Genomic DNA, 15,428 nt, shown 5'->3' with positions numbered 1-15,428 from the left:
GCGTTATTGCGTGATTTATTATGGCTCACTGAAATTATTTCTTCTTTGATTTCTTGGTAGATCGATCAACTGATCTATCGAGTCACTCAGCAATACATGATTGATTACTACTGACTGGAATGATTGATTGATTGATTGATTGAGGGAGTGAGCGATAGAGGGAGTGAGGATAATTGAGTGAGTGATGGAAGAAGAAAGCGACCCAGAGAGTTTGACAAGCATTTTCATGGCACCTTCATCGATTAAAATGCGTTGCAGTTCTTTCCAAAGGTTTACTGGCCTGTTAAGAGTGATGTAAGCTCGCACACTCACCGGTGCCGTCGTTTTCTCGTTCGGTTTCGGAAAGCGCGTCTTCGTCCACTTCTTCGATATCTTCCAAATCGATGTAGTCATTCATTCGATGGAAGTCCTCTGCGTGCAAGGAGAAAAACGAGCGCGGTTTTGTCACAGACTGCTGTAAGCCTACTGTGCCCCTGTACCTGTAGTTCACTGACTATAAAACGATGGTTTTTTTTGTAAACAAGGTCTCATTAAGCTCAGAAACACTGGCAAATACAATTTCACAATGACTTACCGACGTCAATGAGATTATCTCAACAACGCGCACTGCCAGATTATTTGTAATCCCAAACGACGGGGTGCAATAGGGGATTTATTGTTTAATATATTGGTGCAGACATGCAACGCATAATCAGGTCGCATATCACACTATGTGCCCGTTATGGTGTCACAGAGAAATAGTCGCTAATCTACGCATCATAGAACGTCAGTTCTGCAGATGCAGCTTTGCTCCCATGTCCTCGACTAACACCAATTAATTGAATCGTCGTCCAAACTATAACGTGGACCACATCCGTGTATCCGGGGGCCGGGTTTTAAATAAGCGGTCCGTCGGCTATGGTAAAATTACACGCACCTGGAGGCAGCCTGTGCTGCTCATCCGATCCCGCCAGGTTGTCCAAGTCTGGCGCGTAGCTGACGCTAGCGCTGCTGTCGTCCGAGTCGCGGTTGCCGTACAGGATGGACGTCTGGAACTCAAGCAAGTCCTCGCCTGCAAAAACAAACGACAACAAGCGTGGGTGCACTTTTACGAAAATACAACAGATGTTCAATAAGTGCATGAAACATGTCGAGTCAGTGACTGCCGAGCGCAGAACGAAAGGACAAAGGCAAAAGCTATAGGAAAAGAAAACGAAGCAAACTCGTACACAACACAGTGATTGAACTGGGCGTGATTCAGTCAACACAAGCCACGATCAGCAACTGTGAACGAGTGCTTGTAGTATGCAAGTGGCTACGGTAGTTAGAGTTGTGTAGGTCGCACATGCTGGTAAATTGCCGCCGCGCAGCCGTCAGCACTGCTGCCATATCCTCAATAAGAAATTACAGCAGCGTTACAGAGCGGGTATTGTAGATATTGCAGAGGCCCATATCGAGTTTGCCTCCGAAAGAAAAAAAGAATAGAAACACATAAAAATGGCAGGAGAAATGTAAAGTCGTCAATTGGCACGTTAAGTGTGAATGACGTATAACGTCGTCTCAAACACGACGTCATGCCATTGTAAAAAGCCCCCATGAAAAGCCAGCCAGTCGTTTTGACGGACTTAGAACAAGAAACATTTGTGAAGGTGTTTTTATTCGGCGACACCAAGCGCTACTACGTCTGCGGAGCAGCGGCTACGGCATCGGACACTACAGAGACCCTGATTTCAAATCCTGCCGCCTCTTAATTCCGACGTAGACATATGTGCGGCGCTGATGTCACGTGCGAGTGTGCGACGTCATTCCCGGCTAGCTCGGAAGACGGGTGGTCTAAACGGACCAGATATATAACCCACATTCAAAACCCGCTCAGCCATCGCTAGTGAAATCCTAGGAACCTTTGAAAGATCCGAAAGACAAAGGCAATCGAACGCGAGCCGTGGAATAGATGCTTTAGCGCGCTGTGAGATGCGCGACAATCCACGAAGTGCTCCGCTCACATTGAAACAGAAGGGGTTTGTTCAGAATGCGCGGGCTGCGAATGCAAGTCGCTTTCGGAACATTTGACTTCAGGCGACTCGCAGCTTTGCGCCATCACAATTGACCTCCTTGAGGGAATATGTTCACCCCGTTGCTTTTTGCCTCACAAATTATTTGTTTTCTTCTTTTTTTATTTGCTTCTTTTTCATTTCTTTCTTTATTCCTTTATTTCTTTCTCTAGTTTTTTCTTTCTTTCTTTCTTTCTTCCTTTCTGTCTTTCTCTCTTTCTTTCTTTTTTTCTTTCTTTCTTTGTTGAAAAGCACTTCGCTTGCGCACTTTCGCATTGTGGTTGCAGAAGTGAACGAAGGACGTCGTTTTGGATGGGAATGGACGCAATAAATATTTCGCGCTGCCGCGCAGGCAGCCTAGGGAACGGCGTATTTATGAGCTCAATCGCTTTTGAGAACGCGGCAGTCGTACCTCTGTTATAAGTGCGTGCAGCCAATTGCGAGGTGATGCACTGGGTCGAATCTGCATGCTTAGTTTGAATGTACTATATATACAAAAAAATAGAGCGATAGCTATGTTCCTGCCGGTACAAATACAAAAACCTACTTTGTCCACGCGTTTTACCTCGAAGTTACGCCAACCTCAATTTTCCCTTTCTCTTCTTGCACGCGTGTCGCCATAGCAACGGACAGGCGCAGTGTTGGTCTGTTCTCCTCTCCCACGCACCCCTCTCCGACGGTTGGAGAGCCGTCAGCCGGCGGGCGCGCGCGCGCCTTGAGACCTGAACATTTGTCGCCGGCAAAATGAGAAATCTGGACAGCGTATCGCCAAAGACGCCACGCGGGACACGGCTCAGCATGTTTTTAGGCGATATGCTTGTCGACTGGTAGAGTAACGCTACAAAAATATTAGGACACTGTTTAGCAGAACATTTGCAATTTGCCGCTAACGCTCGACAAGCCTTGGTTTAGTCACGTTCAATCACGGTTATATTGCGAAGTCACCTTTTTATGACCAGTCCGGACTTAGCTTTCGCCGACATAAGTTGTTACGACTGAGTCGCGCTATCGAAGGCAAAGTAAAATAAAGAAGGAGAAAGAAGATTGTAATAGTTTCATAAAGCTGTTCGTAAACGTTGAGCTAGTAGCAGAGTCGGCCAACTAGGCTATTCGCTGATGGCGAGAGTAATTTTATAGGGGAGAGATGAATAATAATAATAATAATAATAATAATAATAATAATAATAATAATAATAATAATAATAATAATAATAATAATAATAATAATAATAATAATAAAGTCACAGCTTTGCCGCAAAGGCGAAGCGATGAACGCGATAGCAACAAATTGGAAGGTCACGCGCAGAATGACCAGCAGATCTAAACGTGCCCCGCCGTTTTCACGCACAAATGACGCACGAAACGTACTCACAGGTACAAATAAACGTGAATAAACATCTCAGTTGTTACTTCGCTGTGTCTCAAAAGCGCGCTCTTTCCGCAAACGTAGACTTTGCAACGAACACAGTGACCTTTGTGCGCCCAGTAACAAAAACAGAATCGTTCCGGTAAAAGCCGAACGCCGGCCAGGGCGTACGATCCTCCCTACCGCGAGATAATTAAGGGCGCGCAGGGAGCGTCGACCCCCTGATCTTTGCAAGGGCAAAGAGCGCGCGGGAGATGAGAGCGCGGCCGCCACGTCGAGACGATCTTGTTACGCGCGCTCATTGCGCCATCTTGCTCATAATGCTCAAAACACAAAAGCCCCTCCCCACCCCCAGCCCTCTCGAGATGCCCGTCAGCAGCGGTATGTGGTAGATATAGATAGCCTGCCGTTTGTACGTTGAAAGACGTGCTCCTTGGTGGCTCAGTGGTTAACGTCTCGCACTCGCGATTCAGAGGACCCAAGTTAAGTTTTCCGGAGTCTTTTTATGGATTTTTTTCTTTCTTGCGTTTTCATATACATATACAGTGAGTAACGTCGACACCGACAGCAAAATGCAACCGAGAGTGTGCATATAATTGCTATCGCAATAATGACATTACTATATCCGGGGTTTTAAAGGTCCTAAAACCACGATATGATTATAAGAGGCGCCGCAGTGGAGGGCTGCGGAAATTTCGCATACCTCGGGTTCTAGCACGTGCACCTAAATCTAAGTACACCGGTCCCAAACATTTTCGCCTCCGTCGAAAATGGAGCCGCCGCAGACGGGATTTGGTGAACAGATATGTTTTTGGTGAACGAATACCTTCCGTCACTTCACCCCCTCAATAATCCGGGGAAGCCATAATGGGCCCTGCTGTCCTTAAGTCGGTGACTGTAAGGATAGTCGGAATCAAAAAAATATTTCGTATACAGGAAAAGTTCGTTTGCCTTACTAATGAGACAAAATAAATTGAAGACAACTTGTATTCCGTTGCTTTTGAGCCACTCTCGATACAGAAGGTGAGCACTACAAAGCAACATTATTAACCTTCGGCAATGGGTGGAGAGCCGGTGAGGAGACATATACGCGTCTCACTGTGAACATTGAGAATCAGATCAGTATAACATGAAGTTGAAGGACGTAGTACAAAGATCTAGCTATGAGTCGATGGAACATACAGAAAATGAATGATGGTTGGAGGAATACAGTAATAAAAGAAATGCACTCCTGCACATCAACAATATCTTTATTAAAAATTAGCTACCACAGCGGTACGCTACGGTGCTCGGCTGATCATGCCAAGGTCGCGGGTTCAACCCCGTCCTCGGCGGTCGCATTTCAGAGGAGGCGAAATGCTAGAAATCCGTTTACTGTGCGATGTCTGTCAATGCCCCATGTCGTTGAAATTTCCGCTTCCCTACATGATACGGTACACCTCGTAATCGCATCGTGGTTTTGGCCCGCAAAACCCCAGCAATTACGATTCGTCAAACACTTGCTTACCAGTGAGCTTTTCGACAAAGTTGGAAGGCACCAGTCCCTTGCGGCCATCGAGGAGTTCTCCATTGAAGAATCCATCCTGGATGAAGAAAAAATACAAAGTAACGCTGGAGAAGTAACTCATTGATGCACCATAAACCCAGAAGAGTTGAAGAACGACTTCTGCAGCCGCACTCATTATATGAGAACAATAGAACCAAAGTCCCAACAAGTCCATTCTTCGGCCACCGTTCATGATGTACATACACGCAGAGAAATCACATAGGAATGAGCGAAGGGACAGTAAAATGCATGTTTGTTGGGCTAGTTTGCGAAGCACTCATTCTTGATCTATGCATTTTGCTGTAGCCTCTGTATTCTTTGTGTTTATATACTTATTAACTTTTAAGAGAGACATTTTGTGAGGGGCGGTACCATAGGATGTAGCGGTACGCATTGTACCTTGAAAAAACACAAGGAGCGATGAAGACATTGAACAGAAAGCGCTCAGTGATCAGATTTATGTTTGTGGATGACAGTGCTACAGTCTTCAGTTACGTTTATGGGATGAAGAATCGTTTGATTGTATTTCTGTGAGCTCTTGAGTTGAGTCGATGGTGCAGGGGTGGGCAAAAGAAGGCGACGCGATGTCCGCCCCAGTAGTCCATGTGAAAATGTTTCATCGACTAGGCCGACTAGAAGACATAGCTTGAGCAGACAAGGCTCATTGGCATGCGAAGCAAGGCGCTATTCCTTAACCCAATACGTTTTATTCACAAGGTCAAGCAGGCTACTTTTGAGTTAATATGATTCATTGACTATATTTCAAAGCTATAGTCAATGAATCATATCGACTCAGCAAACGTAGACTTGTTGTAGAATGTTAGAATGCCTGGACAATCAAGTTTTTCACCACCCCCGTACAGGGCCTTTTACTCGCCTCGTCCATCTCTCCGAAGATGAGTATGTAATCGCCGGCGGAGAGGAACAGTTCGGCCTCGGGGTGCTCGTTGGGCGACTGCTTGAGCGGGTCGTAGCTGTATCGGGCCACGTAGACGCGGCAGCGGCCCCGGCCCGGAAGGTCCAGGAACTCGACCGAGTCCACGCCCAGGGGGTCTTCCTCGACCTGCTGCTGATGGGCCGAGAGCTGCTGCTGCGGTGTCGTGGCCAACGGCTGCTGGTTGTGCTGCTGGCTCGAGGCCACGGCCAGCGCTGGTCAAAACCAAAACGGGGACGACTATCAATATGGGAGAATCAAATCGAAACTTGCGAATGAGTTCTGCAGAAACTCGCGAGGTGGCGGAAGGATTAAGAAAGGGAAAGAAGACAACCACCCGTTCGCACGAAGCCACAAGGAGGAATTTTTTGGCAACTAAGAAGCATTTCTTTCTGAGAAATCTGTATAAATTCCCTTCTGGCTTTGTACTAGAAACGGATCATTGTCTTTTTTCCCGTTCTTTAATTAAGTCTTAGTGCACAGTTGCGGCCATTCGTTTCCTCTTATTTCGTGTCCTATGCACACATAGATGCTGACTTGTCCTTGTCCGCTTCACTTGTACAGTCGGCCAAAACTATATCTATTCTGCACGAGTGGCAGCTTTTTCTGTGTATCATTGCCATACCACCGAATTAAGTTTCAAAAAAACGGTGAGGAGAAGTGTATGCCCAGAAAACACATGTATTCGAAGCAATTTTTTTTGTAACTTCGTTCCTTGAAACGCCGCTGACAGACAAAAACGTGGTCGCTGCACGGAATAGCTATAAAGTTTTGGCCGACTGTACCTCACGCTTGCGTTACTACAAGTGCACTGTAGACTGAAGCATGCTCTTTTACCCATACATCGTCAACAGTCTTGCTTTTATTGTTAGCGGTCTGACTCCGCTCTTGCAAGGCCAATTGAATCGAGAAGCTTTAATAGCTGTGGTTCTATAGGTTTTTACGCCACCTGAGGTGCTAATTCCTCGGAATTATTTACATGTTGACTTCACTTGCATTACTCAAGCTATTGAGCTGCACCATGCTGAAACAATTGCGTTAGCTTAACCCTTTTGTAGCTCTCGGAGTACGGCATGACTATACGAGTAGCTGTTTTCTTGCAGAAAGGCTGTATATTGATGAGTTGTTGCGCATCGTATTCGCGGAGAAAACGGCACGTGGAATAAAAACTTTCCGAGCCATCTGTACACCTTTGATGCTTTTTTAACAAGTGTTGCGATACTCCACGAAGACTATTCGCCCCAATCCTTCCTTCCTTAACCCCTGTTATCGGCACATTCGCAAGGAACTTAGAAAATTAGAGAATCAACCTCTGTCGGAAGAAAAAAATTTAATATATCGCCAGGATACAACGTCACAGAAGAGGGCCCTGCGAGCGCTACTGCGTTTCTTTGCGATAGACCGGCTTTCTGAACGGCTGTAGCCAGAACGCCCTTCCTGTGTGTTTTTGTTTTCTCTTAAGTGTACGTGTGTTTTATTGCGATAGAAATTATATGGACACTCTCGGCTGGATTTTGCCGCTGGCGTCGGCGTCACTCACCGTATATGTATACGTATATATATTTATAAAAACGCGAGAAAGAAAAAATTCAGAAAAAGACTCCGGCGCGCGGAATCGAACTTTGAACTCCTCGTCGTGAGTGCGAGGCGTTAACCACTGAGCCACCGCGGAGCACGGCTTTTAACCTGCAAACGGGAATATATTTATATCTACCGCTTACCGCTGGTGAAGGGCATCACGGAAAGGAACCATCGTGTTATCAGCATTAACAGCAAGATGGCGCAATGAGCGCGCAGCGGCGCGTGGTCGCAGGCACCCTCATTTTCCACGCGTATACTTTGCTTCACGGAGCGGAGTACGAGGTCGTAAAGCCCCTGAACGCACATTCGCGCGCCCTTAACTGGCGGTTGAGAGTATCTTGCGTCTTGGCTGTCCTTAAGTTTTCACCGGAACGATTTTGTTGTAGTTACTGGGCACACAAAGGTCACTGCAATCGTTGCACAGTCTCCGTTTGCGAAATAAGCGCGCTTTTCAGACACAGCGAAGTAACAACTGAGACGCTTATTCGCGTTCATCTGTACCTGTGAGTACGTTTCGTGCGTTGTTTCGTGCGTTATTCGTGCGTGAGAAACGCGGGGCACATTTCGATGTGCTTGCCATTCAGCACGTAAGCTTCTGATTAGTTGCTATCGCGTTCATTGCGTCGTCTTTACGGCAAAGCTGTGACTTTTTTCCCTCTTTCCATCTGCTACCTCTTTCTGGCCCCAATTTCCCCTCTCCCAGTGCTGAGTAGCAAAGCGGATGCCAATATCTGGTCGATCCATAGAGTTTCCTAATATACAATAGAGGGAATGGCGCTAGTGTCTATGGGAGCTGCAACGCACGGCGCTTCAGCGAGCGTGGGAATAATGGGTAGTACACACAATTGTCCAATATTCGTACTTCTGGCCTGCTTTTGGCTCCGTGTGTGTTCGTGTGGCTTAGAGCTGTTTTCTAACAAAGCGAATATTAGCAAATGTTCAGCGATTGCGCTTTACCATCTGATGCTTTTAGACTTGTTTTTCCAAATCGGGTCACGAAGTTCAAAAAGCTTGAATCTTTCTTTCAAAACAAAACCGCAACTCAGCAATAAACGAAGCCACAAGTACGATTCGCCACCCGCAAGTACGAAGACTAGGCAAATGTGTCTACTACCCATCATTCACATGGTCGCTGAACGATCCCAGCGCCAGAGTCCCCTCTAGTTAACTTTAGGAAACTCTATGGGTGAATCCTCCTGTCTTTATTTTTATTTTTCTCTGGCAGTGATGAAACAACTTGGCACATTCTGTGTGAATGCCCACAATACTGCTCGCAGAGACAGTCACTCTGCAATGCGCTAGATCAACTGGACAACCAGCCTCTTTTGGGAAAAAGACTCCTGCGCTGCCGACAGGACTTTATGTCGCAGAAGAAGGCTGTGAAGGCGCTCCTGCGCTTTTTGCGTTCAACCGGCCTGTCCAAACGACTGTGATTGAAACTCCCTGAATGTGTGCGCATGTAGTTTTTTTTCTAATTTATTTTATACCTCTCTATATCTATCCTTTTTCCGACCCTTTTCCCTACACACGTACAGGGTAGCAAACCAGTTCGTCTAGGTTAACCTTCCTGTCTCTCCCTTTTATTTATTTCTCTCTCTCTCTTTCTTGGACTCGGCGCACGCGCTCTTTGTCACTAATGCAGGACGACCCTCGGCTGGCCTGCTCACCTTGTGCCGTCTGCGCGTCGATGTGAAGCCGTGGTGTGACGGGCGGCTGGCTCTGCTGCTGTTGCAGTAGATGCTGTAGCTGAAGCTGCTGTTGCTGCAGTTGCTGCTGCTGCTGCTGCTGGATGGCCGTGGAGACGGCCGCCGAGTGAACAATGCCATTGGGTGGCAGCGACGGCAGCGTCAAGCTGGCGTTGCGCTGGGCCAAGCTGCTGCGCGACGCCGCCACGGGGGCCAACGATGACGTGGTCACGCCACCGCCGCCACTCAGGCTCAGGGTGCTGCTCAGGGACGTGCTTAGCGCCGCCGACGTAGACGGCCCGCAGAGCCGAGACGGAAGCAGGCCACACGACGATCCTGGCACCGATGGAAACAATGGCGGAGCGTTCAGCTTCGTCGGAATCATTTGATCTACATCAACTGATTATAACTGATCAGTTGATCTACATCAACTGAAGTATATAATTCATTGCCAATTAACCAATTATTCACCAATCATTATTTTTCATCCTGACTACGTTTACTGAAGGACAAAGGCCTCTCCTAGGTAAAGGTCGTACTCGCGCTGATGGTGATCACTGAATCAATCTACCATATCTGAATCAATATTCAGTAAACAAGATCCAAACAAGACTAGCATATTGTCCTGAAGTCTTTGTTGTGTGCGTGCGTGCGTGTGTGCGTGCGTGTGTGTGTGTGTGTGTGTGCGCACGCGCGTGTGTGTGTGTGTGTGTGTGTGTGTATTTTGCAATAAAGTCACGCACCAATGAACCTGTTACATTTTGTTCTATAAGTCAATCCTAGTATCAACCAATCAAACATGGCTAAATGTTCAATTTCGTCAAAAAACATATTAGCCAAATTGCCAGTAATAATTAAGTTGTTCCATTAATAATTCAATCTATACCACGTGGTACAGCACCTCTTGTTCTCTCCGGACAAAGCCAAGATCGACGCGGAGTATGGAAGATGATAAATATTTGAACAAATTTTGGTTCTGGACATCCTGGGCGGCTTGAATAGAACAGTTTTCCGTCGAAGAAACAGGAAAAGGGATACATGACTATTTGAGACAGTCAATCTGTGCGCGTAATAATGGTCCAATGTCTCATACGAAACCAACGGCCATCGGCTCCCGACATAGAGAACCGCTAAGCCGATCAAACGCACTGAAGTCCTGGTCATCTTGTTACTTGTGCTTCAGATTTGGTTGCACGTTAAAGAACTCCAGGTGGTCGAAATTTCCGGAGCCCTCCACTACGGCGTCTCTCATAATCATATGGGTTTTCGAGAATAAATTCCACATATCAATCAAGAATCAATTGTTACTTGTGCAGCAATAAAATTACATGAAGCTGCCTGGCACTGTCCCATGCCGGTCACACTGGCAATACTACGGCACGGTTGAAGTTAAATGTGGATGTAGGTGGTTCAGCCAGCGGCGACATAGTGCACTATCGTCAATGCAAAAAAGCTGTCTACGAATGGCTATAAATCACATAAAAAACGAACACCTTCTGCGAAGGTTCTCCCAGCGGACTTCATCAACAAAAAAATGTCCTTCATTCACCTTAATGTTTGCTTATACGCCTCTTGCAAAGCAGTAAAACCCTTTGATCATATACATACATGTAATGGAAAAACAAAGACAGAGAAGGAGAGATCGTCGCGTGAAATTCCTGAAGTCTATAACAAGTTAAAACCTAAGAATAAATACAAGCTACGGCCGCAGAAACTGCTGCGTTTTTCAATCAGCCGAGTTGGAGGGTCGTGCAAATCGTTTTCCTTTCGAACCTTAAATACTTTTTTGGTGCTCATACAAGCGCTTCATCAAGGGCTCGCCGTTTTTACCTAAAATACGACTGTTACAATTTCTCGTGAAATTTGGCAGGACGTTCAGGTTTCGACGTATAAACCACCTAAATGAGCACGAGCCCCTATGTAAACACAAACAATTTGAAGCACGCGAAAGGCATGTGACGCCACGGAAGTAAGCCGTTCTCATTGGGAGGAACGTCTAGCGAATTCTCTCTGGGTGAAACAGTCATGACTGTGGGTGCAGCTTGCATTTACTCCCAGGAGGAAGAAGGAGGAAGAAAGTTTAAGCGGAAAGACAGGGAGGTTAGCCAGTTCTTAGACCGGCTGGCTACCCTGTGCTGGGGAAAGGGGTGAGGGGAATGAAAGATGTTAAAAAGAACTGTTGCGATGAGAGGGAGAAATTACAAAAAAAAATTGCGACAGAGGAAAGGCAACATCAAAGAGCATAAGACACTAAAGTCTGTCTCTGAGGCCACTTGTCCGCAAAAAGCGCAGCAAAGCTTTCAAAGCCTTCTGGGCTGAGGATGGGCTCGGCCAATGACCCAGAATCCTTTGTTCCGACAAAGGCCGATCATCTAGTCTATCCAGAGCTGCAGTGAGTTATTGTCTTTGCGCGTTGAAATGGGTGCACTCACACAAAAGGTGCGCGATGGTTTATTCTCAACTGCAGTAAGTGCATGTAGGAGAGCTGGCCATCCCAATGAGATCCTTGGGGGAAGACGAAGCTGCAGACCGGGATCCAAGTTATGCAGGCGCGCGTTTGTGAAGTCTGTTGAGTTCCACTGTACCAGTGTGAGGTCACGTGCAAGCGAACGAAGTCTTGTAGCTGCGTCGGTTCTTGAGAACGGGATGGCTGTGTATTGGGTACCATCGTGTGCAGATCTAGCGGCCTCATCTGCGCGGTCATTACTCCCAGATTGTAACATTTAAAGTGGTTACTTATAGAGAGAATGATATACCCTAGTGACGAGATACTCAAGCGATCCCGTTGGTCGGATCGCTTTGGCTGCGCGTTCTTCGGAGGAACCGCACACTGGTCGCAAGCCGCGGAGTCGGGGGGAGCTTGGCTTGGCGAGGGTGGTCGATGCGCATGACGCTCTTTGCTAGTCTGTTTACTAACTGCACGGTATATGCATGTTGACGAAGGTTCGCGAGGTAGTTGGCCTGCCTGAACGTATTTCAGGCAGGGCACGCCAGAACAGGTAAAGCTCAACAAGACGTAGAAACACTCAAGCACAACACTGCCGTGTTCGTGTTCTCGAATTCCCGTATAGTCTCGTGTCGCGGGCCCAAAAAGTGGATTCTCGGTTTGAGCGCGAGGCTCCGCGAACTCAGTACGACTTTGCGGAGGCTCTCGGTAACAGCTACATGGCGGCACGTACGGTAACACACACACACACACACACACACACACGCACACACACACACACACACACACACACACACACACACACACACACACACACACACACACACACACACACACACACACACACACACACACACACGCACGCACACGCACACACACACATGCACACGCACACACACACACGCACGCACACACGCACACGCGCACACACACGCACACATACACACACACACACACGCACACAAGCACACACACGCACACACACACATGCACACGCACACACACGCACGCACACACGCACACGCGCACACACACGCACACATACACACACACACACGCGCACACACACGCACACACACACACACGCACACACACACATCGTCGTTGTCGTCAAGATGGAGTGCCGTGTTGACGTTTCCGGCTAGCGGCAGAGAAGTAATCAGGATCAAGCAAAAGAGTAGCTAGAGCCGAGGCGAAACGAGTCGGAAACGCAGATGGAACGCGACAGGCGTGGGACGGGACTCAGTTTAAAGTGTGGAGCGGAACGACAAACACGTTTCCAGAAACGGAGCAGGGCGCGAGTATATAGTAACCCATCATTTCCTAGAAGGAAAAAAAAAGAAAAAGAAAAAAAGGAAATAGGAGATCACAAAAAACGAAGCAAAAGAACAAAACCAAACACGTCAGACCAAAGGGCGGCTACGCCTCCATCAAGGGGCAGGCGGCGGCATTTACTGTCTCCGTAACATGGTGCAGTGCAGTGGTGCAAGAGCTGCAGGTGCATTTTCGGAGCGAGGTCTAAAGCATAATGCGTGACAGCTGAAAGCGAGGCTGAGAAGCCCACGCACGTGTGGCCACATTTCGGTGTGCTGAGAGTGCAAATCCCCGCTGCGGATATGATAAGATAGACCATCAACAAAAAAAAAATCGAGGAATGCGTCACATTCACTATGATATGCTTTCCTAAATCGATAAAGCGGACGCTATGAACAAGAACATGTGCGAGGTTCCTCATTGGAGGATTACAGGAAGCGAAGTTTCGAAGCAGAGTTTTGAGACAGCAATGAAAGCAAACTGCGTTTCGTGACAGCAGTAAAAACAGCGAGCTTGCCTTGCAGCCATGCACCCACGAAATTCTTCGAGCTCCACCAAGACCCAAGAACCCAGACCACGTGGAAAATATTATTGAATGACGACGGGAACGAACGAAAAAGAAGCGCTGCGCGGGCTGCTAGATTAGGATTGTACTTTGTGCCCTGTTTGTACAAAGATTTAGGTTTCACAAACATCGGTGGTTTACATGAAAAAGGGTACAAAGAATGTTTGTGGCGCAGTGTATAGCGTGGCCGGCATCTGTTGTTGCTAACCTTGAGGTCATGGGTTCGACTCCCATTGACGAAACATTTGTCTTCTGATCATGCGTATTTTTTTCGACGTCATTTCCTTGACGAAAATACGTCACTGAACTCTTGATGGACCCCGGCATAAAACAATTTCGTGTTGAAAGAACAGCTCTAGTCAGAACGAACTAACGGTACTGGGAAAAAAGAAAACGGTAATATTTGTTACATTTTACTTTCTGGATAAGCTGCAAATGTGCACAGATACAAAAAAACGTGTCGCCTACCTAGGAATGAAAACAAAAATAACTAAAAATATAAGGGCTCTTTCTATCTTTGTTCCACACATTATTAAGAACCACTCACTGAAAATGGTGCGAGGGAAGTATTGTAGATGCTATTAGTAGGAATTGAAATGTAAAGGGTGAAGGAAGTAGTAAATAATGATAACTGCGGTTTGACGTATATAAATCACGGCTTCACTTTGAGAAACGCCTTAGTGGAGGGCTCCGGAAATTTTGACCATCTGGTGTTCTTTAAAGCACACTGCCATCACACAGTACATGGCCCTTCGCATTTCACTCCCATCGAAATGTGACCGCCGCAGCTGGGTTCGAACCTGCGACCTTCAGGCCCGCAGCCGAGCACCTTATCCGCTACGCCACCGCGGCGCGCGGGCAATGTGAATAAAGTAAAGCGTACGAAAAAATGACTTTTTGCTGGCAAGTTACCTGTCCAGCAATATTATACTTAGCGATGTCGTTTTTTTTCCCCCGGTTCACCCCGGTTCATCCCTAACAAATCATGGCTTACCATCTCTAGAATTTTGCTACTCAGTTTATTTGAAAACATTTTTGTTCCGTGAAAGTAAGGATCACTGTGCCTCAAATGTAGCGTCAATGCCGACTCGGTTTCTATATACATAGCATTGAAAATTATGAAGCCATCTGTGGGCTGTATTTTCTCCGTTTAAAAAAGTAATTGGTGACGTATCTGCGTGATTCCCGGCATAGTCTTCAAAAGACGGTAGTCTTCTGGCAGCCGCCTTTTTCCTGCATGGTGTCGCATTCGAAGCTTGGAGTAAGAAATACTATAGGGTCTTTACAATTATGCACTTATGTATGTTCTAGTAAAAGATTGATTGATTTATGGGGTTTAACGTCACAAAACCACCATATGGTTATGAGAGACGCCGTAGTGGAGGGCTCCGGAAATTTCGGCCACCTGGGGTTCTTTAACGTGCACTCAAATCTGAGCACATGAGCCTACAACAGTACCGCCTCCATCGGAAATGCAGCCGCCGCAGCCGGGATTGGATCCCGAGACCTGCGGGTCAGCAGTCGAGTACCCTAGCCACTAGACTACCGCGGCTGGGCATTCTAGTAAAAGAACACACCACCTAACGTGTCAATGTTGCACCTCAAATATGTATAATATTCGCTTTTTGGTCGACTATGTTCTCAAATTTGAACGCAGCCACCAGTTGACTATAAGCTGGGCGTTCAGCAAATGCTTATACTGTGGCCGGGCGGCTGAATGGTGCGACAGGCAGACAAAATCATCTACGTTGAAGTATTCCAAGAAAGAGTATCGTCTTCAAAGGAAATGCATGGCACTTGACGGTCAACCAAGCAGTATACCCACAGAACACCTACCAAGGCAGGAGCGCTTCTTGTCCAGCTCTGCCAGGATGCGGTTGTCCTGTTCCAGCTTGGCCATTAGGCCGTCCAGTTCCTGCATCGTCACCGTCGACCCTACAATGAACGAGGAAGCTGCCTTT

The 15,428-nt window shown here is 47.0% G+C and overlaps 1 protein-coding gene across 6 annotated transcripts in view; it reads right to left on the bottom strand.

The window, feature by feature from the left end:
- The window catches only part of Rbp (RIMS binding protein), a 419,392-nt gene that overhangs the window by 83,396 nt on the left and 320,568 nt on the right, over nt 1-15,428 (bottom strand). For all 6 annotated transcript variants that reach the window (XM_075889336.1, XM_075889331.1, XM_075889334.1 and 3 more), the window contains 6 exons: nt 15,304-15,402; nt 9,125-9,478; nt 5,820-6,091; nt 4,904-4,979; nt 917-1,051; nt 313-411 (listed from right to left, as the gene is read on the bottom strand). In XM_075889336.1, coding sequence (XP_075745451.1) covers nt 313-411; nt 917-1,051; nt 4,904-4,979; nt 5,820-6,091; nt 9,125-9,478; nt 15,304-15,402 — 1,035 coding nt within the window. The remainder of the gene's footprint in view (nt 1-312; nt 412-916; nt 1,052-4,903; nt 4,980-5,819; nt 6,092-9,124; nt 9,479-15,303; nt 15,403-15,428) is intronic.

Source organism: Rhipicephalus microplus, chromosome 3, assembly GCF_043290135.1.
Source record: "Rhipicephalus microplus isolate Deutch F79 chromosome 3, USDA_Rmic, whole genome shotgun sequence".
In the NCBI taxonomy this organism is placed as follows: domain Eukaryota; kingdom Metazoa; phylum Arthropoda; class Arachnida; order Ixodida; family Ixodidae; genus Rhipicephalus; species Rhipicephalus microplus.
Note: the sequence above shows the minus strand (reverse complement) of the source record. Positions and strands in the feature narration are given on the sequence as shown.